A 16,480-nucleotide genomic window follows, 5' to 3' on the forward strand; every position below is an offset into this window, starting at 1 on the left:
AGGAAAATAAACATTTAAGTGCAATGGAATGGACAATAAACCTTAAAAGACTCCAATCCAATAGTTGGGGTGCCCAGCCCATGCTATATTTTATATAAAGGGCAATCTTCTCTTTTTTTCTCAATAGTTTTCCTCCCCGTCGCTCTTGAAGGCATAGACTTCTTGTGAGCATGCCCAGAATGCCTTCCTCTACTTTGTCAAATAGCCGTCATTCATGAGAGCGTGGGATGGGCATTTGATTGTACGAAGCGTCACAACAGAGTACAATATGGACCATAGGTGCATATTATAAGAACATAAGAAATAGGAGCAGAAGTCGGCCATTTGGCCCCTCGAGTCTGCTCCACCATTCAATAAGATCATGGCTGATCTGATCCTGGCCTCAGCTCCACTTCCCCGCCCACTCCCCATAACCCTTGACTCCCTTATCGCTCAAAAATCTGTCTATCTCCACCTTAAATATATTCAATGACCCAGCCTCCACAGCTCTCTGGGGCAGAAAATTCCAAAGATTCACCGCCCTCTGAGAGACGAAATTCCTCCTCATTCCATTTTAAATGGGTGACCCCTTATTCTGAAACTATGCCCCCTAGTTCTAGATTCCCCCACGAGGGGAAACATCCTCTCTGCATCTACCTTGTCGAGCCCCCTCAGAATCTTATATGTTTCAATAAGATCACCTCTCATTCATCTAAACTCCAATGTGTATAGGCCCAACCTGCTCAACCTTTCTTCATAAGACAACCCCATCATCTCTGGAATCAACCGAGTGAACCTTCTCTGAACTGCCTCCAATGCAAGTATATCCTTCCTTAAATAAGGAGACCAAAACTGTACACAGTACTCCAGGTGTGGCCTCACACAATTGTAGCAAGATGTCCCTACTTTTATACGCCATCCCCTTTGCAATAAAAGCCATTTGCCTTCCTAATTACTTACTGTTCCTGCCTGCTAACTTTTTGTGTTTCAGGTACAAAGACTCCCAGATCCCTCTATACCTCAGCATTTTGTAGTCTCTCTCCTTTAAGTAATAATTTGCTTTTTTATTCTTCCTTATGCCATTATAGTTCATCTGCCAAATGTTTGCCCACTCACTGACCCTGTCTATATCCCTTTTCAGATTCTTTGTGTCCTCCTCACACATTGCTTTTCCACCCATCTTTGTATTATCAGCAAACTTGGCTACATTACACTCGGTCCCTTCATCCAAGTCATTAATTTAGATTGTAAATAGTTGAGGACCCAGCACTGATCCCTGCGGCACCCCACTAGTTACTGTTTGCCAACAAGAAAATTACCCATTTATCCCGACTCTCTGTTTTTTGTTAGTTAGCCAATCCTCTATCCATGCTAATATATTACCCCCAACCCCGTGAACTTTTATCTTGTACAGTAACCTTTTATGTGGCACCTTATCGAATGCCTTCTGGAAATCCAAATACACCACATCCACTGGTTCCCCCTTATCCACCCTGCTCATTACATCCTCAAAGAACTCCAGCAAATTTGTCAAACATGATTTCCCTTTCATAAGACCATGCTGACTGCTTGATTGTATTATGATTTTCTAATTGTCCTGCTACTGCTTCCTTAACAATGGACTCCAGCATTTCCCCAACCACAGATGTTAGGCTAACTGGTCTATAGTTTCCTGCTTTCTGTCTCCCTCCGTTCTTGAGTAGGGACGTTACATTTGCGGTTTTCCAATCCGCTGGGACTGCTCTAGAATTCAGGGAATTTTGGTAGATTACAACCAATGCACCCACTATCTCTGCAGCCACTCATTTTAAGACCCTGGGATGCAGGCCATCAGGTCCAGCGGACTTATCAATCTTTAGTCCCATTAGTTTGCCTAGTACTTTTTCTCTAGTGATTGTTTTAAGTTCCTCCCTCCCTATAGCCCCTTGATTATCAATTATTGGGATGCTTTTAGTGTCTTCTCCCATGAAGACCGATACAAAATATTTGTTCAAAGTCTCTGACATTTCCATGTTTCCCATTATTAATTCCCCAGTCTCATCCTTGAAGGGACCAACGTTTACTTTCGCTACTCTCTTCCTTTTTACATACCTCTAGAAGCTTTTACTGTCTGTTTTGATATTTCTTGCTAGTTTACTCTCATAATCTATCTTCTCTCTCTATTATTTTTTAAGTCGTCCTTTGCTGGTTTCTAAAAATGTCCCAATCCTCTGGCCTACTGCTAATCTTTGCAACATTGTATGCCTTTTTCTTTTCAATTTAATACCATCCTTAACTTCCTTAGTTAGCCACGGATGGTTTGTCCTTCATTTAGTCTTTCTTTCTCAATGGAATATATCTTTGCTGAGAATTATGAAATATCTCCTTAAATGCCTGCCGCTGCTTATCGACCATCTTACCTTTAATCTATTTTCCCAGTCCACTTTAGCCAACTCTGTCTATACCTTTATAATTGCGTTTATTTAAGTTCAGGGCACTAGTTTGAGACCCAAGTTTCTCACCCTCAAACTGAATTTGAAATTCTATCATGTTATGATCACTCTTCCCTATAGGATCCTTTACTATGAGATCATTAATTAACCCTGTCTCATTACACATTACCAGATCAAAATAGTCTGTTCCCTGGTTGGTTCCACAACATATTGTTCTAAGAAACCATCCCAAATATACTCTATGAACTCGTCCTCAAGGCTACCTTGGCCAATTTGATTTCTCCAATCTATATGAAGATTAAAATCGCCCATGATTATTGCAGTACCTTTCTTACAAGCCCCCATTATTTCTTGATTTATACTCTGCCACAGTGTAGCTACTGTTAGAGGGCCTGTAGACCTCTCCCACCAGTAACTTCTTTCCCTTATTATTTCTTATCTCCTCTCAAACTGATTCCAGATCTTGATCTTCTGAGCCAATATCATTTCTCACTACTGCTCTGATCTCAGCCTTTATTAACAGAGCTACCCCACCTCCTTTTCCTTTCTGCCTATCCTTCCAAAATATCAAACCCCCTTGAATATTCAGTTCCCAGCAGATCATTGGATAGCTATCAAAACTAAGAACGACAACAGTAACTAAAACAAAGAGTATTTATATAATGCCTTTAACATAGTGAGGTGTCCCAAGTCACTGCACACGAATTTTATGAGACAAAAAAATTTGACACCGAGCCACACAAGGAGAAATTAGCGCAGGCGACCAAAACCCTGGTCAAAGAGGTAGGTTTTAAGGAGCGTCTTAAAAGAGGAAAGAGAGGTAGAGAGGTGGAGAGGTTTAGGGAGGGAGTTCCAGAGCTTAGGGCCCAGGCAACAGAAGGCACAGCCACCGATGGTTGAGCGATTATAATCAGGGATGCTCAAGAGGGCAGAATTGGAGGAGTGCAGACTTCTCGGGGGGTTATGGGGTTGGAGGAGATTTCAGAGATAGGGAGGGGCGAGGCCATGGAGGGATTTGAAAACAAGGATGAGAATTTTGAAATCGAGTGGAGAGATTTAGACAGTTTAGGGCCAAGACAACATAAGGCATGGCCACCAATGGTTGAGCAATTATAATCAGGAATTGCTCCAGGAACACTGGCTGATATCTCTTCCCCTCCCCCACCCCAACACCCACTGCCTCAGCGGCACTGAGGCCAACTCTAGCACCAACTAGTGCTGCTCTTGCCGACACCAGATAACTCGCAATCGAACACGGGACTTTCGCACTCCGCATGGCTCAGTGCAGGAATCAGTTCATGGAGGTGAATTATGCCCAAAGTTAGAGAATCCCACAATGTTACACCACAAAAGGCAGCCATTCAGCCCATCGTGGCCTGTGCTAGCTCTGTGGAAGAACTATGAATTTTTCTCTTTCCCTGCATCCTTTTAACCTCAGATGTTGGCAATATCCGAGAGAAGAATAGTTGCGCACGAATCTCCTGCAATCTCAGCAACCAACTCTCAGAAAATACAGCGTTGAATACTTTGCCTTGACTGGTACAAGTCAATAAATTGGACGATTTCCTCTGGATTTGTTGTGAGCAACATACACTGCTCTAATGATTGAAGATGAGGCATATATTATTTACCTGCTGATCGTCAGAACTAAATGTTATTCCCCCTCCAAACTAACCCCCCCCCAAACCTGCCTGGTGGGATCATTCTACTCATAACCTGGACATTGGCTAATCTCGACATTATGTGCTGTCTTCTTTATCGCAAATCTCATCATCATGGACCAGTTGCTTGTAATGAAACTTGCAAAGAACTACACACTACATGTTGCAAGGTTGTTACAGGGAATGTTGAGGCCAAGGATAATAATTTTCCGGACACTAATTGTCCAAGTATTCCATCGCATTTTGCTAATTTGAACTGTCAAAGGTGACAAAGCTACCTCTGCATCTTGTGTAATCTCATGCTCCATCCGTATATTTAGCTGAATAATGAACGTTCGAGTTCAGGCTTTGGCTCAACGCCTTTACTCCGGTTCACAGCTAGATGGCAGTACCCAAAATCAATCCATGTCCCTTATTAAGTTCCTTGGGGTTGAAATGATGGCCTTACCGCCCACTGTCACCCACTGTCACCCACTGTCACCCACTGCCGCCCACTGTCGCCCACTACCGCCCACTGTCGCCCACTGCCGCCCACTGTCGCCCACTACCGCCCACTGTCGCCCACTGCCGCCCACTGCCGCCCACTGTCACCCACTGCCGCCCACTGTCGCCCACTGCCGCCCACTGTCACCTACTGCCGCCCACTGCCGCCCACTGCCGCCCACTGCCGCCCACTGCCGCCCACTGCTGCCCACTGTCGCCCACTGTCACCCACTGCCGCCCACTGCCGCCCACTGTCGCCCACTACCGCCCACTGCTGCCCACTGCCGCCCACTGTCGCCCATTGTCGGCCACTGCCGCCCACTGCCGCCCACTGTCGCCCACTGCCGCCCACTGCCGCCCACTGTCGCCCATTGTCGGCCACTGCCGCCCACTGCCGCCCACTGTCGCCCACTGCCGCCCACTGCCGCCCACTGTCGCCCACTGTCGCCCACTGCCGCCCACTGCCGCCCACTGTCGCCCACTACCGCCCACTGTCGCCCACTGTCGCCCACTGTCGCCCACTGCCGCCCACTGTCGCCCACTACCGCCCACTGTCGCCCACTGTCGCCCACTGCTGCCCACTGCCGCCCACTGTCGCCCATTGTCGGCCACTGCCGCCCACTGCCGCCCACTGCTGCCCACTGTCGCCCACTGTCGCCCACTACCGCCCACTGCTGCCCACTGCCGCCCACTGCCGCCCACTGTCGGCCACTGTCGCCCACTGCCGCCCACTGCCGCCCACTGTCGCCCACTGCTGCCCACTGTCGCCCACTACCGCCCACTGCCGCCCACTGCTGCCCACTGTCGCCCACTGTCGCCCACTACCGCCCACTGCTGCCCACTGCCGCCCACTGCCGCCCACTGTCGGCCACTGTCGGCCACTACCGCCCACTGCCGCCCACTGCCGCCCACTGTCGGCCACTACCGCCCACTGCCGCCCACTGTCGCCCACTGCTGCCCACTGTCGCCCACTGCCGCCCACTGTCGGCCACTACCGCCCACTGCTGCCCACTGTCGGCCACTACCGCCCACTGCCGCCCACTGCCGCCCACTGTCGCCCACTGTCGGCCACTACCGCCCACTGCTGCCCACTGCCGCCCACTGCCGCCCACTGTCGCCCACTGTCGCCCACTGTCGGCCACTACCGCCCACTGCTGCCCACTGTCGGCCACTACCGCCCACTGCTGCCCACTGTCGGCCACTACCGCCCACTGTCGCCCACTGTCGCCCACTGTCGGCCACTACCGCCCACTGCCGCCCACTGTCGCCCACTGTCGCCCACTGCTGCCCACTGTCGCCCACTGCCGCCCACTGTCGGCCACTACCGCCCACTGCTGCCCACTGTCGGCCACTACCGCCCACTGCCGCCCACTGCCGCCCACTGTCGCCCACTGTCGGCCACTACCGCCCACTGCTGCCCACTGCCGCCCACTGCCGCCCACTGTCGCCCACTGTCGCCCACTGTCGGCCACTACCGCCCACTGCTGCCCACTGTCGGCCACTACCGCCCACTGCTGCCCACTGTCGGCCACTACCGCCCACTGTCGCCCACTGTCGCCCACTGTCGGCCACTACCGCCCACTGCCGCCCACTGTCGCCCACTGTCGGCCACTACCGCCCACTGCCACCCACTGCCGCCCACTGTCGCCCACTGTCGGCCACTACCGCCCACTGCCGCCCACTGTCGCCCACTGTCGGCCACTACCGCCCACTGTCGCCCACTGCCACCCACTGCCGCCCACTGTCGCCCACTATCGGCCACTACCGCCCACTGTCGCCCACTGCCACCCACTGCCGTCCACTGCCGCCCACTGTCGCCCACTGTCGGCCACTACCGCCCACTGTCGCCCACTGCCACCCACTGCCGCCCACTACCGCCCACTGCCGCCCACTGTCGCCCACTGTCGGCCACTACCGCCCACTGTCGCCCACTGCCACCCACTGCCGCCCACTGCCGCCCATTGTCGCCCACTGCCGCCCACTGTCGCCCACTGTCGGCCACTACCGCCCACTGTCGCCCACTGCCACCCACCGCCGCCCACTGTCGCCCACTGTCGGCCACTACCGCCCACTGTCGCCCACTGCCACCCACTACCGCCCACTGCTGCCCACTGTCGGCCACTACCGCCCACTGTCGGCCACTGCCGCCCACTACCGCCCACTGCCGCCCACTGCTGCCCACCGCCGCCCACTACCGCCCACTGTCGCCCACTGCCGCCCACTGTCGGCCACTGTCGCCCACTGCCGCCCACTGTCGCCCACTGCCGCCCACTGCCGCCCACTGTCGCCCACTGCCGCCCACTGTCGCCCACTGCCGCCCACTGCTGCCCACTGTCGCCCACTGCCGCCCACTGCCGCCGAGATCCGCCAACGTTCCTCTCCGGGTTGCGCCCAGTGCTAGTTAGTACTTGGGCTGGGGCGGGAGGGAAGGGAGAGCCGCCAGGAACTGCCCACTGCCATCAGCAGACGGCCGAGTGGCGCAAGTGACCTCCCGCCCGCTGAGATGCCAGATCGGTGCTGGCGGGAGTCGGCGGGAGTCAGCACCAGCAGGGGGAAGGACCGCCGTGAGGAGGCTGATCTAACCCCGACGGTAAGTTTAAAAAACGGGAAAAAAAGGTTAGTGAACTTTGTAATACATTTTTTGCCACAGTGACTTACCTTAATGGGTTCCCCGAAGCTTTTCCGGGTAATTTGTTTTTTCCCAATCATTTTTCCCCTCCGAGGGCCCGACTCCCTCATCGGCGGCACGTCGACGGCAAGAGTCTTTGCCGCCGAGATTGGGAGCTCCCGCCCACTCCCGCCCAGATTGACATCGTACATCGCTCGTTTGCCGCCGGCCCAACTTTTAAATTATTTTTCATCAATTTCACGCCCAAAGTGCCGCCCGGTCTCCTGGCGGCCATCGGCGGCCTTTTGGGCAGCACTTGGGCGGGACTTGGCCCTCACCAATTCGGCCCCCTTATCTTCATCCTTGTTCTCCATCATGCAGGGGTCAGCCTGTCCAAGTTTAATAACTAGCCCCTAATTATGGTTTATCATCCCCTGGAGAATGTGTAGGTCGCTCACCGCATTCACCTACTATCTCAGAAATTAGCACTCTGCTGCGACAATGTGTACAGGCTAAATTCATTTGGTCAGAGTTTATTAACTGCTGAAACAATATAAGAAGCTAAAAAGATGCAGCAAGTTACTAATACTGTTTGTTAACCAAACTTGCATTATATGTGAAGGGGGAAAAACTGCAAACGCTGGAAACACAGAGCATATCAAGCAGCATCTTTTAGGGAGAAAAGAACATTGAGGGAAGAAGGTCCCTACTCGGAATGTGGACAGAAACAAATCATTTGCAATAGAAGCAATTGGGATTGTAACTGTAAGGGACTGCCTGCATTGCTACGGTTTTCTGTGCAGCGTTGGCTGCAAGGGGAAGATGGTCAGTCAGAACTGCCCGCAGTAGGTATTTATCATCAAATTCTTGCCTCCTTTTGAGTGTACGTAAACTTGAGGTCATCCAAAACTCAGCAGCCCGTGTCCTAACTCGCACCAAGTCCCGCTCACCCATCACCCCCTGTGCTCACTGCCCCGTGTCCTAACTCGCACCAAGTCCTGCTCACCCATCACCCCCTGTGCTCACTGCCCCGTGTCCTAACTCGCACCAAGTCCCGCTCACCCATCACCCCCTGTGCTCACTGCCCCGTGTCCTAACTCGCACCAAGTCCTGCTCACCCATCACCCCCTGTGCTCGCTGACCTACATTGGCTTTCGATTAAGCAAAACCTCGATTTCAAAATTCTCATCCTTGTTTTCAAATCCCTCCATGGCCTCACCCCTCCCTATCTCGATAATCTCCTCCAGCCCCACAACCCCCCGAGGTCTCTGAACTCCTCCAATTCTGCCCTCCTGACCATCCCTGATTATAATCGCTCCACCATCGGTGGCCGTGCCTTCTGTTGCCTGGGCCCCAAGCTTTGGAACTCCCTCCCTAAACCTCTCTGCCTCTCTACCTCTCTTTCCTCAGATGCTCCTTAAAACCTACCTCTTCGACCAAGCTTTTGGTCACCTGCTGTAATTTCTTTTTATGTGGCTCGGTGTCAATTTTTTTTTTGGGGCCTTATAACGCTCCTGTGAAGCGACTTGGGACGTTTTACTATGTTAAAGGCGCTATATAATACACATTGTTTTTGTTGTTGTTGTTTTTGTTTATACTTAGGACTACTTCACTTGAATGAAGTCCTGTAAATATTCACTGCATACAATGCGTAGAGTGTATTACACGGGGATCCTGTTACACACACCTATAAACTTGGTCTTGCACTAATCAGGCTCACACTTGGCTTTTACCTGTTGCTTGAGAGTGTTTCGTTGTCTGACGAGACATAACGACAGAACTCAGCATAGTCTTTCTGTATGTTGGTTACCATACGGTGATGTGGACACGTTGAATTTCTACATTCAGCTTTTGCTAAAGTCACTCATGCAACTTCCCAACTCCACGAGCTGCCATGAACTCATTGAATGGCGGTGCAGGCTTGAAGGGCCAAATGGCCTACTCCTGCACCTATTTTCTATGTTTCTATAAAATGTATATTGACAGGTTCTGAACAGAGCGTCTTAAAGACCCTTAGAAAAAATTAATAGAAATGTATGATTACGCAACACCCATGGGTAGCTATCAATTGATTTTGATAATTGGCTGCAGAGTGCCCTCACCTTGAAGGGATGTGCCAGTGATTTGAGTTTAATCCACTTGTCCAGATGGAATGTTGGCAAGATGGAATGTCCATCTACAAGATGCACTGCAGCAACTCACCAAGGCTTCTTCGGCAGCACCTCCAAAACCCGTGACCTCTACCACCTAGAAGTCAAGGGCAGCAGGCGCATGGGAACACCACCACCTCCACGTTCCCCTCCCAGTCACACACCATCCTGACTTGGAAATATATCGGCCGTTCCTTCATCGTCGCTGGGTCACAATCCGGGAACTCCCTCCCTAACAGCACTGTGGGAGCACCTTCACCACACGGACTGCAGAGGTTCAAGAAGGCGGCTCACCACCACCTTCTCAAGGGGCAATTAGGGATGGGCAATAAATGCTGGCCTTGCCAGCGATGCCCACATCCCAGGAACGAATAAAAAAACAGATTAAGAGTGCTCGGTACTGTGCAGTTATAGTACATGGCGGTGAAACTTTGATGGAAAGCAGCCAGTAACCTGCCCAAACTTGGAGACCAGCTTCACCTCACCGTGCATGTGGATACAGAAGAAATGAAGCCAGCGTCTGCGTGCTCACGTACCTCACCCCAAGAAATTGCGGTTGCTCTCCCGGTGCGCTCGTTTCCGTCTCCATCTTTAAACTGTCGATGTGAGCGATGGAAATAACAGTTGCTGCTACGTACCATGGCAGGCCCATAAAGGAACAAATCGCCAACAGAAGACCAACCCAGAATAGGTCGAGGTGGTAACCAGCCCCTTTCTGCAGCACAGAGGGAGAAAGACTTTAGTTGACCCGAAGGTCATGGTGGTTCAGCAGAGATTTAATTCACAATTTGAACTGAAGCACGGGCTAACGTCAACTATCACCTCATGTTAAAAAAAAGCTGAGACCTATCACACGCATTCCATCACTTTCTGTTGCCAAATATCATTTGGAAAATGGTTTGATTGGATCATGCTTGTGATCCAGTACTTCACATGAGACTCACTGATGTGACAACAATCTTCTGTACTGGTCATAATGTGAAAAAAAGAAAGACAGGCTTGCATTTATATAGCGCCTTTCACGACCACCGGACGCCTCAAAGCGCTTTACAGCCAATGAAGTACTTTTGGAGTGTAGTCACTGTTGTAATGTGGGAAACGCGGCAGCCAACTTACGCACAGCAAGCTCCCACAGACAGCAATGTGATAATGACCAGATCATCTGTTTTTTGTGATGTTGATTGAGGGATAAATATTGGCCCCAGGACACTGGGGATAACTCCCCTGCTCTTCTTTGAAATAGTGCCGTGGGATTTTTTACATCCACCTGAGAGAGATAGGACCTCGGTTTAATGTCTCATCTGAAAGACGGCACCTCCAACAGTGCAGCACTCCCTCAGCACGGCACTGGAGTGTCAGCCTAGATTTACGTGCTCAAGTCCCTGGAGTGGGACTGGAACCCACAACCTTCGGACTCAGAGTTGAGAGTGCTGCCACAGCCGATTTTCCAGGTCAGTCAAAAATATCCATTGAAAACCTTAAATTGCCAGCAATGTAATTGAGCCTGGTTCTAACGCCGTGAACATTTCTGCTTCCTGTAGGGATGTTACTGAGATTTCAGCTCGTTGCACTCCTTAGGCCTTACCATTAACATCTGTCGCTGTTGAAGCAAAACATCTGTAGCGACCGTGCCCGGCACTGAAGCACAGTCACCTACCTTCAGCTTGTGTTCTTTCCGGTTTACGATTACGCCTGTGATTTGCTGGTCCATGAAGATCAAGATGGTGACCAGTAGAGCAGGCAGCGCACTGGCGATGTAGACCCACCAGGGGTTTTTACCAAAGGGAATAATAAACCATCCTCGATCTGAACGGGTTGGCTACAGGGAAAGGCAGAGATACAGTAAGTTTGTATGATTTCCAGACGTGGTCATGAATTGTATAATTTTACAGCAGTGACCTCCACCTGAAGCTCAAGAGATAGTACAATGCCATAAAACGGTTGAAAGACTATTGAATTACTCAGGATGTTGGAATATTCTGAAGTATTGATTTTTTTTTTTAGGGCCCCTGAACTTTCTCTCCCCCGTCGGGGTACGGTTCCAGCAGTGCTGCCAGACTCCCAGATCTTTCAGATCCCACTGAAGTCACTGTTCAGGTCAAGAACTGCTTCACCTTTTCTGCCCGACTCCTTCTTCATACAGTGGGAGTTGCCCATGAGGGGACCAATGACAGGCCTCTTCGGCAGCACCTCCCAAACCCATGACCTCTACCACCTAGAAGGACAAGGGCAGCAGGCGCATGGGAACACCATCACCTGCAAGTTCCCCTCCCAGTCACACGCCATCCTGACTTGGAAATATATCGGCCGTTCCTTCATCGTCACTGGGTCACAATCCTGGAACTCCCTCCCTAACAGCACTGTGGGAGCACCTTCACCACACGGACTTCAGCGGTTCAAGAAGGTTGGCATGCAGGTACAGCAGGCGGTTAAGAAAGCAAATGGCATGTTGGCCTTCATAGCGAGGGGATTTGAGTACAGGGGCAGGGAGATGTTGCTACAGTTGTACAGGGCATTGGTGAGGCCACACCTGGAGTATTGTGTACAGTTTTGGTCTCCTAACTTGAGGAAGGACATTCTTGCTATTGAGGGAGTGCAGCGAAGGTTCACCAGACTGATTCCCGGGATGACGGGACTGACCTATCAAGAAAGACTGGATCAACTGGGCTTGTATTCACTGGAGTTCAGAAGAATGAGAGGGGACCTCATAGAAACGTTTAAAATTCTGACGGGGTTAGACAGGTTAGATGCAGGAAGAATATTCCCAATGTTGGGGAAGTCCAGAACCAGGGGACACAGTTTAAGGGTAAGGGGTAAGCCATTTAGGACCGAGATGAGGAGAAACTTCTTCACCCAGAGAGTGGTGAACCTGTGGAATTCTCTACCACAGAAAGTTGTTGAGGCCAATTCACTAAATATATTCAAAAGGGAGTTAGATGAAGTCCTTACTACTAGGGGGATCAAGGGGTATGGCGAGAAAGCAGGAATGGGGTACTGAAGTTCAGCCATGAACTCATTGAATGGCGGTGCAGGCTAGAAGGGCCGAATGGCCTACTCCTGCACCTATTTTCTATGTTTCTATGTTTCTATGGCCATCACGAAGCTATCTGAGCAAGATGGAGGTGTGATTGTTGTAACGTATGCACCCATGGGTATGCTCACAGTTTGGTGGAGCTGTTGCATTGTGAGTGGCTTAGCCTGTCATGTGATGTTCACAAGACTCAATAAAACCCCAGCCAGTTGGGTTTGGGGGATCCACGATGAGGTATGCAGTTGTGAGCCTGGTGGATGTACTGGTAATGTGTAGTGTGATTGTTAAACCTTTGTTACTAAACCAATTAGTTCTTAATAGCAATGTGTTACTATGGATTCTTAAGCAAGAACCCATGGAGCAAATACATTACAATTGTAGCAAGTAGTTTAATCTTCACCAACCTCCCTTTTGGATAATGATCGCAAAGTAGGAACAGCGGCCCACTCCCAGAAATGCCTGTGGGAGGGACCCAGTGTGCCTGAAGGGAATGTCCAGGGCTCATTTCTCTCCAGCATCCTTGGTATAGCTGATTGCTGGTATATCTCCTACTCTATAAATCCACAGGCTAAATCCACCCTGCTCATTGTACCACACACTTTTTATTTCCAATTCCTTCTGGGCTCAATACGCACAGTTCTTCATTCCCTTAAATCCCGCCCCCGCGCCCCCCCCTCAACCCCTCCCCCACTCCCTCCTCACCCACCCTCAGGCTATTTTAATGTATTATGATTTCTTTGGTGCAATTTATTTTCAGTTTAAGTAGTGAACCCTTGTGCACTAAAGATTTGTGATGTCATTATTAGGGAATGGAACACAACCACATTGTAGCATGCAGTTTGAACACCGAACTTTCCCGTTATCAAATATGGCTTAGGGTTTGATGTAGAATAAAGATGCCTTACTTGGATCAAACCCAATCTCCGATGAATAGCTGCTGTTGCCAGTATCTAATTACTATTCTTGGTATCAGACATCCTTAACACCACGGGATGCCACGGGCATTGTGTGGAAGCAATGTTCTGCTTCAGTTCTATGCCCAGCAGGATGGAGACGAATTCAATAGACATGGAATTGGTATAACCAGCACAGAGTGGACTTCAATCTCACCGTTTGTGGCTTGGACAAGGGGCCGTATATTCAAGGGCAGTTCCGTAAGCCAGGACACCACTCAAAAATATTTCCTAATTATTTGATTTACCAACTTGTAACTGTGAGAGAAGCCCTTGGTAAATTACCTTCAGCTCAACAGGCACTTGAAGTTTTGGTGTGTTCAGTCCAAAATATGTATCAATCCCAACAAAAGTCAGAATAGACGCGAAGATAGAAAAGTCACTGATAAGTTTCCGGAGCTAAGATAGGCCGACAGAACAGTTGCAAGGAGATCCAGACAGAGGCATGACACGAGAAGAAAATAAGGTCAATGAGAAAAGAAAGAGGAAGAATTAAAATAGGTATTTTCGACATTGGTTAGAGGAAAGAAGTTACGTTTCATCTCAAACAATGTGACTCACATCGAACCGTCCCCAGTTACACTAGACTCTTACAACCGTGATGTCCAGAGTTCTAAAAAACCAGACACATTTTGGGGGAGAAATGATTCCAAGAGTGTGATTTACAGAGTGCATCAGTACTGCTGCCTGTTGAGTGAACACCAGTCACGGAACGGGAAAGTTGACCCATGTTAACTCATTGAATTAACTGAAAGACACTTTTTTATTCGTTCCTGGGATGTGGACATTGCTGGCAAGGCCGGCATTTATTGCCCGTCCCTAATTGTCCCTTGAGAAGGTGGTGGTGAGCCGCCTTCTTGAACCGCTGCAGTCCGTGTGGTGAAGGTGCTCCCACAGTGCTGTTAGGGAGGGAGTTCCAGGATTGTGACCCAGCGACGATGAAGGAACGGCCGATATATTTCCAAGTCAGTATGGTGTATGACTGGGAGGGGAACGTGGAGGTGGTGGTGTTCCCATGCACCTGCTGCCCTTGTCCTTCTAGGTGGTAGAGGTCGCGGGTTTGGGAGGTGCTGCCGAAGAGGCCTGTCATTGGTCCCCTCATGGGCAACTCCCACTGTATGAAGAAGGAGTCGGGCAGAAAAGGTGAAGCAGTTCTTGACCTGAACAGTGACTTCAGAGGAATCTAGGAATGCCACTGCATGAGAAAAGCATTGGCTTTTTCATATACCATAATTACCCCATGGATGTCCTACCTGGCACAGAGGCGGGAGTTGGGGATTGGGGCTGGAACAAATTCTTGCTCCTCAGCCTTTCTCTTATGAATCTAGGCTGACACTCCCAGTGCAGGGCTGAGGGAGCACCGCACTGTCGGTGGTGCCGTCTTTCGGATGGGATGTTAAACAAAGTCTCCCCTCTCAAAATGACATATAAGGTCCCACGGCACTATTTCTAAGAGGGGCAGGGGAGTTGTTTATCCCTGAATCAACATAATAAAAACAGATTATCTGGTCATTATCACATTGCTGTGTGTGGGAGCTTGCTGTGCACAAATTGGCTGCCGCGTTTCCCACATTACAACAGTGACTACACTCCAAAAGTACTTCATTGGCTGTAAAGCGCTTTGAGACACCGGTAGTCGTGAAAGGCGCTATATAAATCCAAGTCTTTCTTTCTTTCATGGTGCTGCAACTGACACCAACAGAGCAGCTTGGAAAAACAAACATGTATTCGTTCCCGGTTGAGATGATATGAACATATCCTCACGAGGAGGGCGTTTATATTTAGAGTGGCTTATATTTGGCATATCTAACCTGCATTTCAGGTCTTCATACTCTGCGACCAGCCGGTGTCAGCCTGGTGCCAGGACCTTGAGGGAAAGGCTTTTGGGGGAGAGCAGAGCAAGCAAGAATTTGTGCCAGCCCTAACCTACCCAGCTCCCCCCCACACCCCTCGCCCGCCTCAGTGCCAAAGAGGACATCCGCGGGGTAATTATGGTATGGGAAAAAGCCAACGCTTTTCTGATGGGGCATTTGGAGGACTCAACAGGACAGTAAACCATATGGAAGCGAAGTTGTCTTGGGGAAGTGGTGAAGGTTTCCTGGTGTGGCCCTCGTGGTTCTGAAACACCTGTAAGGCAGCAGGCCCAATGAAGAAGAAGGATGCCTATTTATTCAGCGTGGTATCGTGCACCCTCAATTCAAAGACAGTTGGGAAGATGATCTCTAAACTATACGTAGCAGCGGGAAAATAACTACAGGTAGCAAATAGCCAAGTTCTATGCAAACCTTGATTTCGCTGGGGACATGCAGCTTGAGTGTATCCAATCCAACGGCAGCATCGATTCCACAGAAAACCAGAATTGAGATGACGGTGGAAAAGTCAGTGATCAGGCTTCGGATCTAACGGAAAATAAAGGGAAGAGTAGAAAGGGGAAGGAGACAAGCAAGGAAGGAGATGTACACGTGCAGGGGTCAGGGTCACAAGGGGAGGGGCAGTGTTGAGGGAAAGTACTCTGGTCTGAGCCCTTGCTTACACGGCGGAGTGAATGAGGAGAGAATTAGAGTGGCTGCAGGGACAGGCTCAACATGGGAATTGCGGGAATCTTTGCTAACACAAGCCAGAAAAATAACTGGACTATAACTCCCGCGCTGCGTTCACCTGTACCTCCCTTGTGAAGTGTCCAGGAAAAGGACACTCCTCCACCTCCGCTCCCCATGGGCCTCTCGACCTGCTGTGGCTAAAGTGACTGATGTGGTGTCACAGAGTCCCGTTTCAAGCTGCTCACAAACCAGTTGTGGATCGTGGCTGGGATCAGAGGGGAACTGTGCTCTGTTTGTTGGGCAGTGGGTGGGTTTATTGTGGACTGCTCAGTCAGTACTTGAACCGAGAATGTTTCTAACTCTCACCGGTGGATCAGGCTGACAGAAGCCAGAGTGTGTATCTGAACATCAATTGTTCAGAGCAACTTCACCTTCTGCAAAAAGCTTGAGAGCGCAAAGGATTGAAACGGACACTGTTGGGACACGGACAATAAGCAAGTGGCCTGTTGGGACATTTGTGAGGCAGCTTGGACAATGTTTGGGAGATGTGACAGAGCCTGTGGACAAGGTACTTGCCCCAGTGCAGTGATGGTCTCGGCCTGTTTGTGCTGCAGATCATCCTGCTGGATTCCGTGCTGTCTCG

General features: G+C 50.3%; 1 protein-coding gene across 1 annotated transcript in view; it reads right to left on the bottom strand.

Moving 5' to 3' along the window:
* LOC139235136 (electrogenic sodium bicarbonate cotransporter 4-like) overlaps positions 1-16,480 on the bottom strand; it is a 151,275-nt gene that overhangs the window by 40,442 nt on the left and 94,353 nt on the right. The window contains exons 19-21 of the mRNA XM_070866348.1: positions 15,583-15,696; positions 10,971-11,132; positions 9,850-10,028 (exon numbers count right to left, since the gene is read on the bottom strand). Of these exons, the coding sequence (XP_070722449.1) occupies positions 9,850-10,028; positions 10,971-11,132; positions 15,583-15,696 (455 nt within the window). The remainder of the gene's footprint in view (positions 1-9,849; positions 10,029-10,970; positions 11,133-15,582; positions 15,697-16,480) is intronic.

This window comes from Pristiophorus japonicus, chromosome 22 (genome assembly GCF_044704955.1).
Source record: "Pristiophorus japonicus isolate sPriJap1 chromosome 22, sPriJap1.hap1, whole genome shotgun sequence".
Lineage (NCBI taxonomy): Eukaryota > Metazoa > Chordata > Chondrichthyes > Pristiophoridae > Pristiophorus > Pristiophorus japonicus.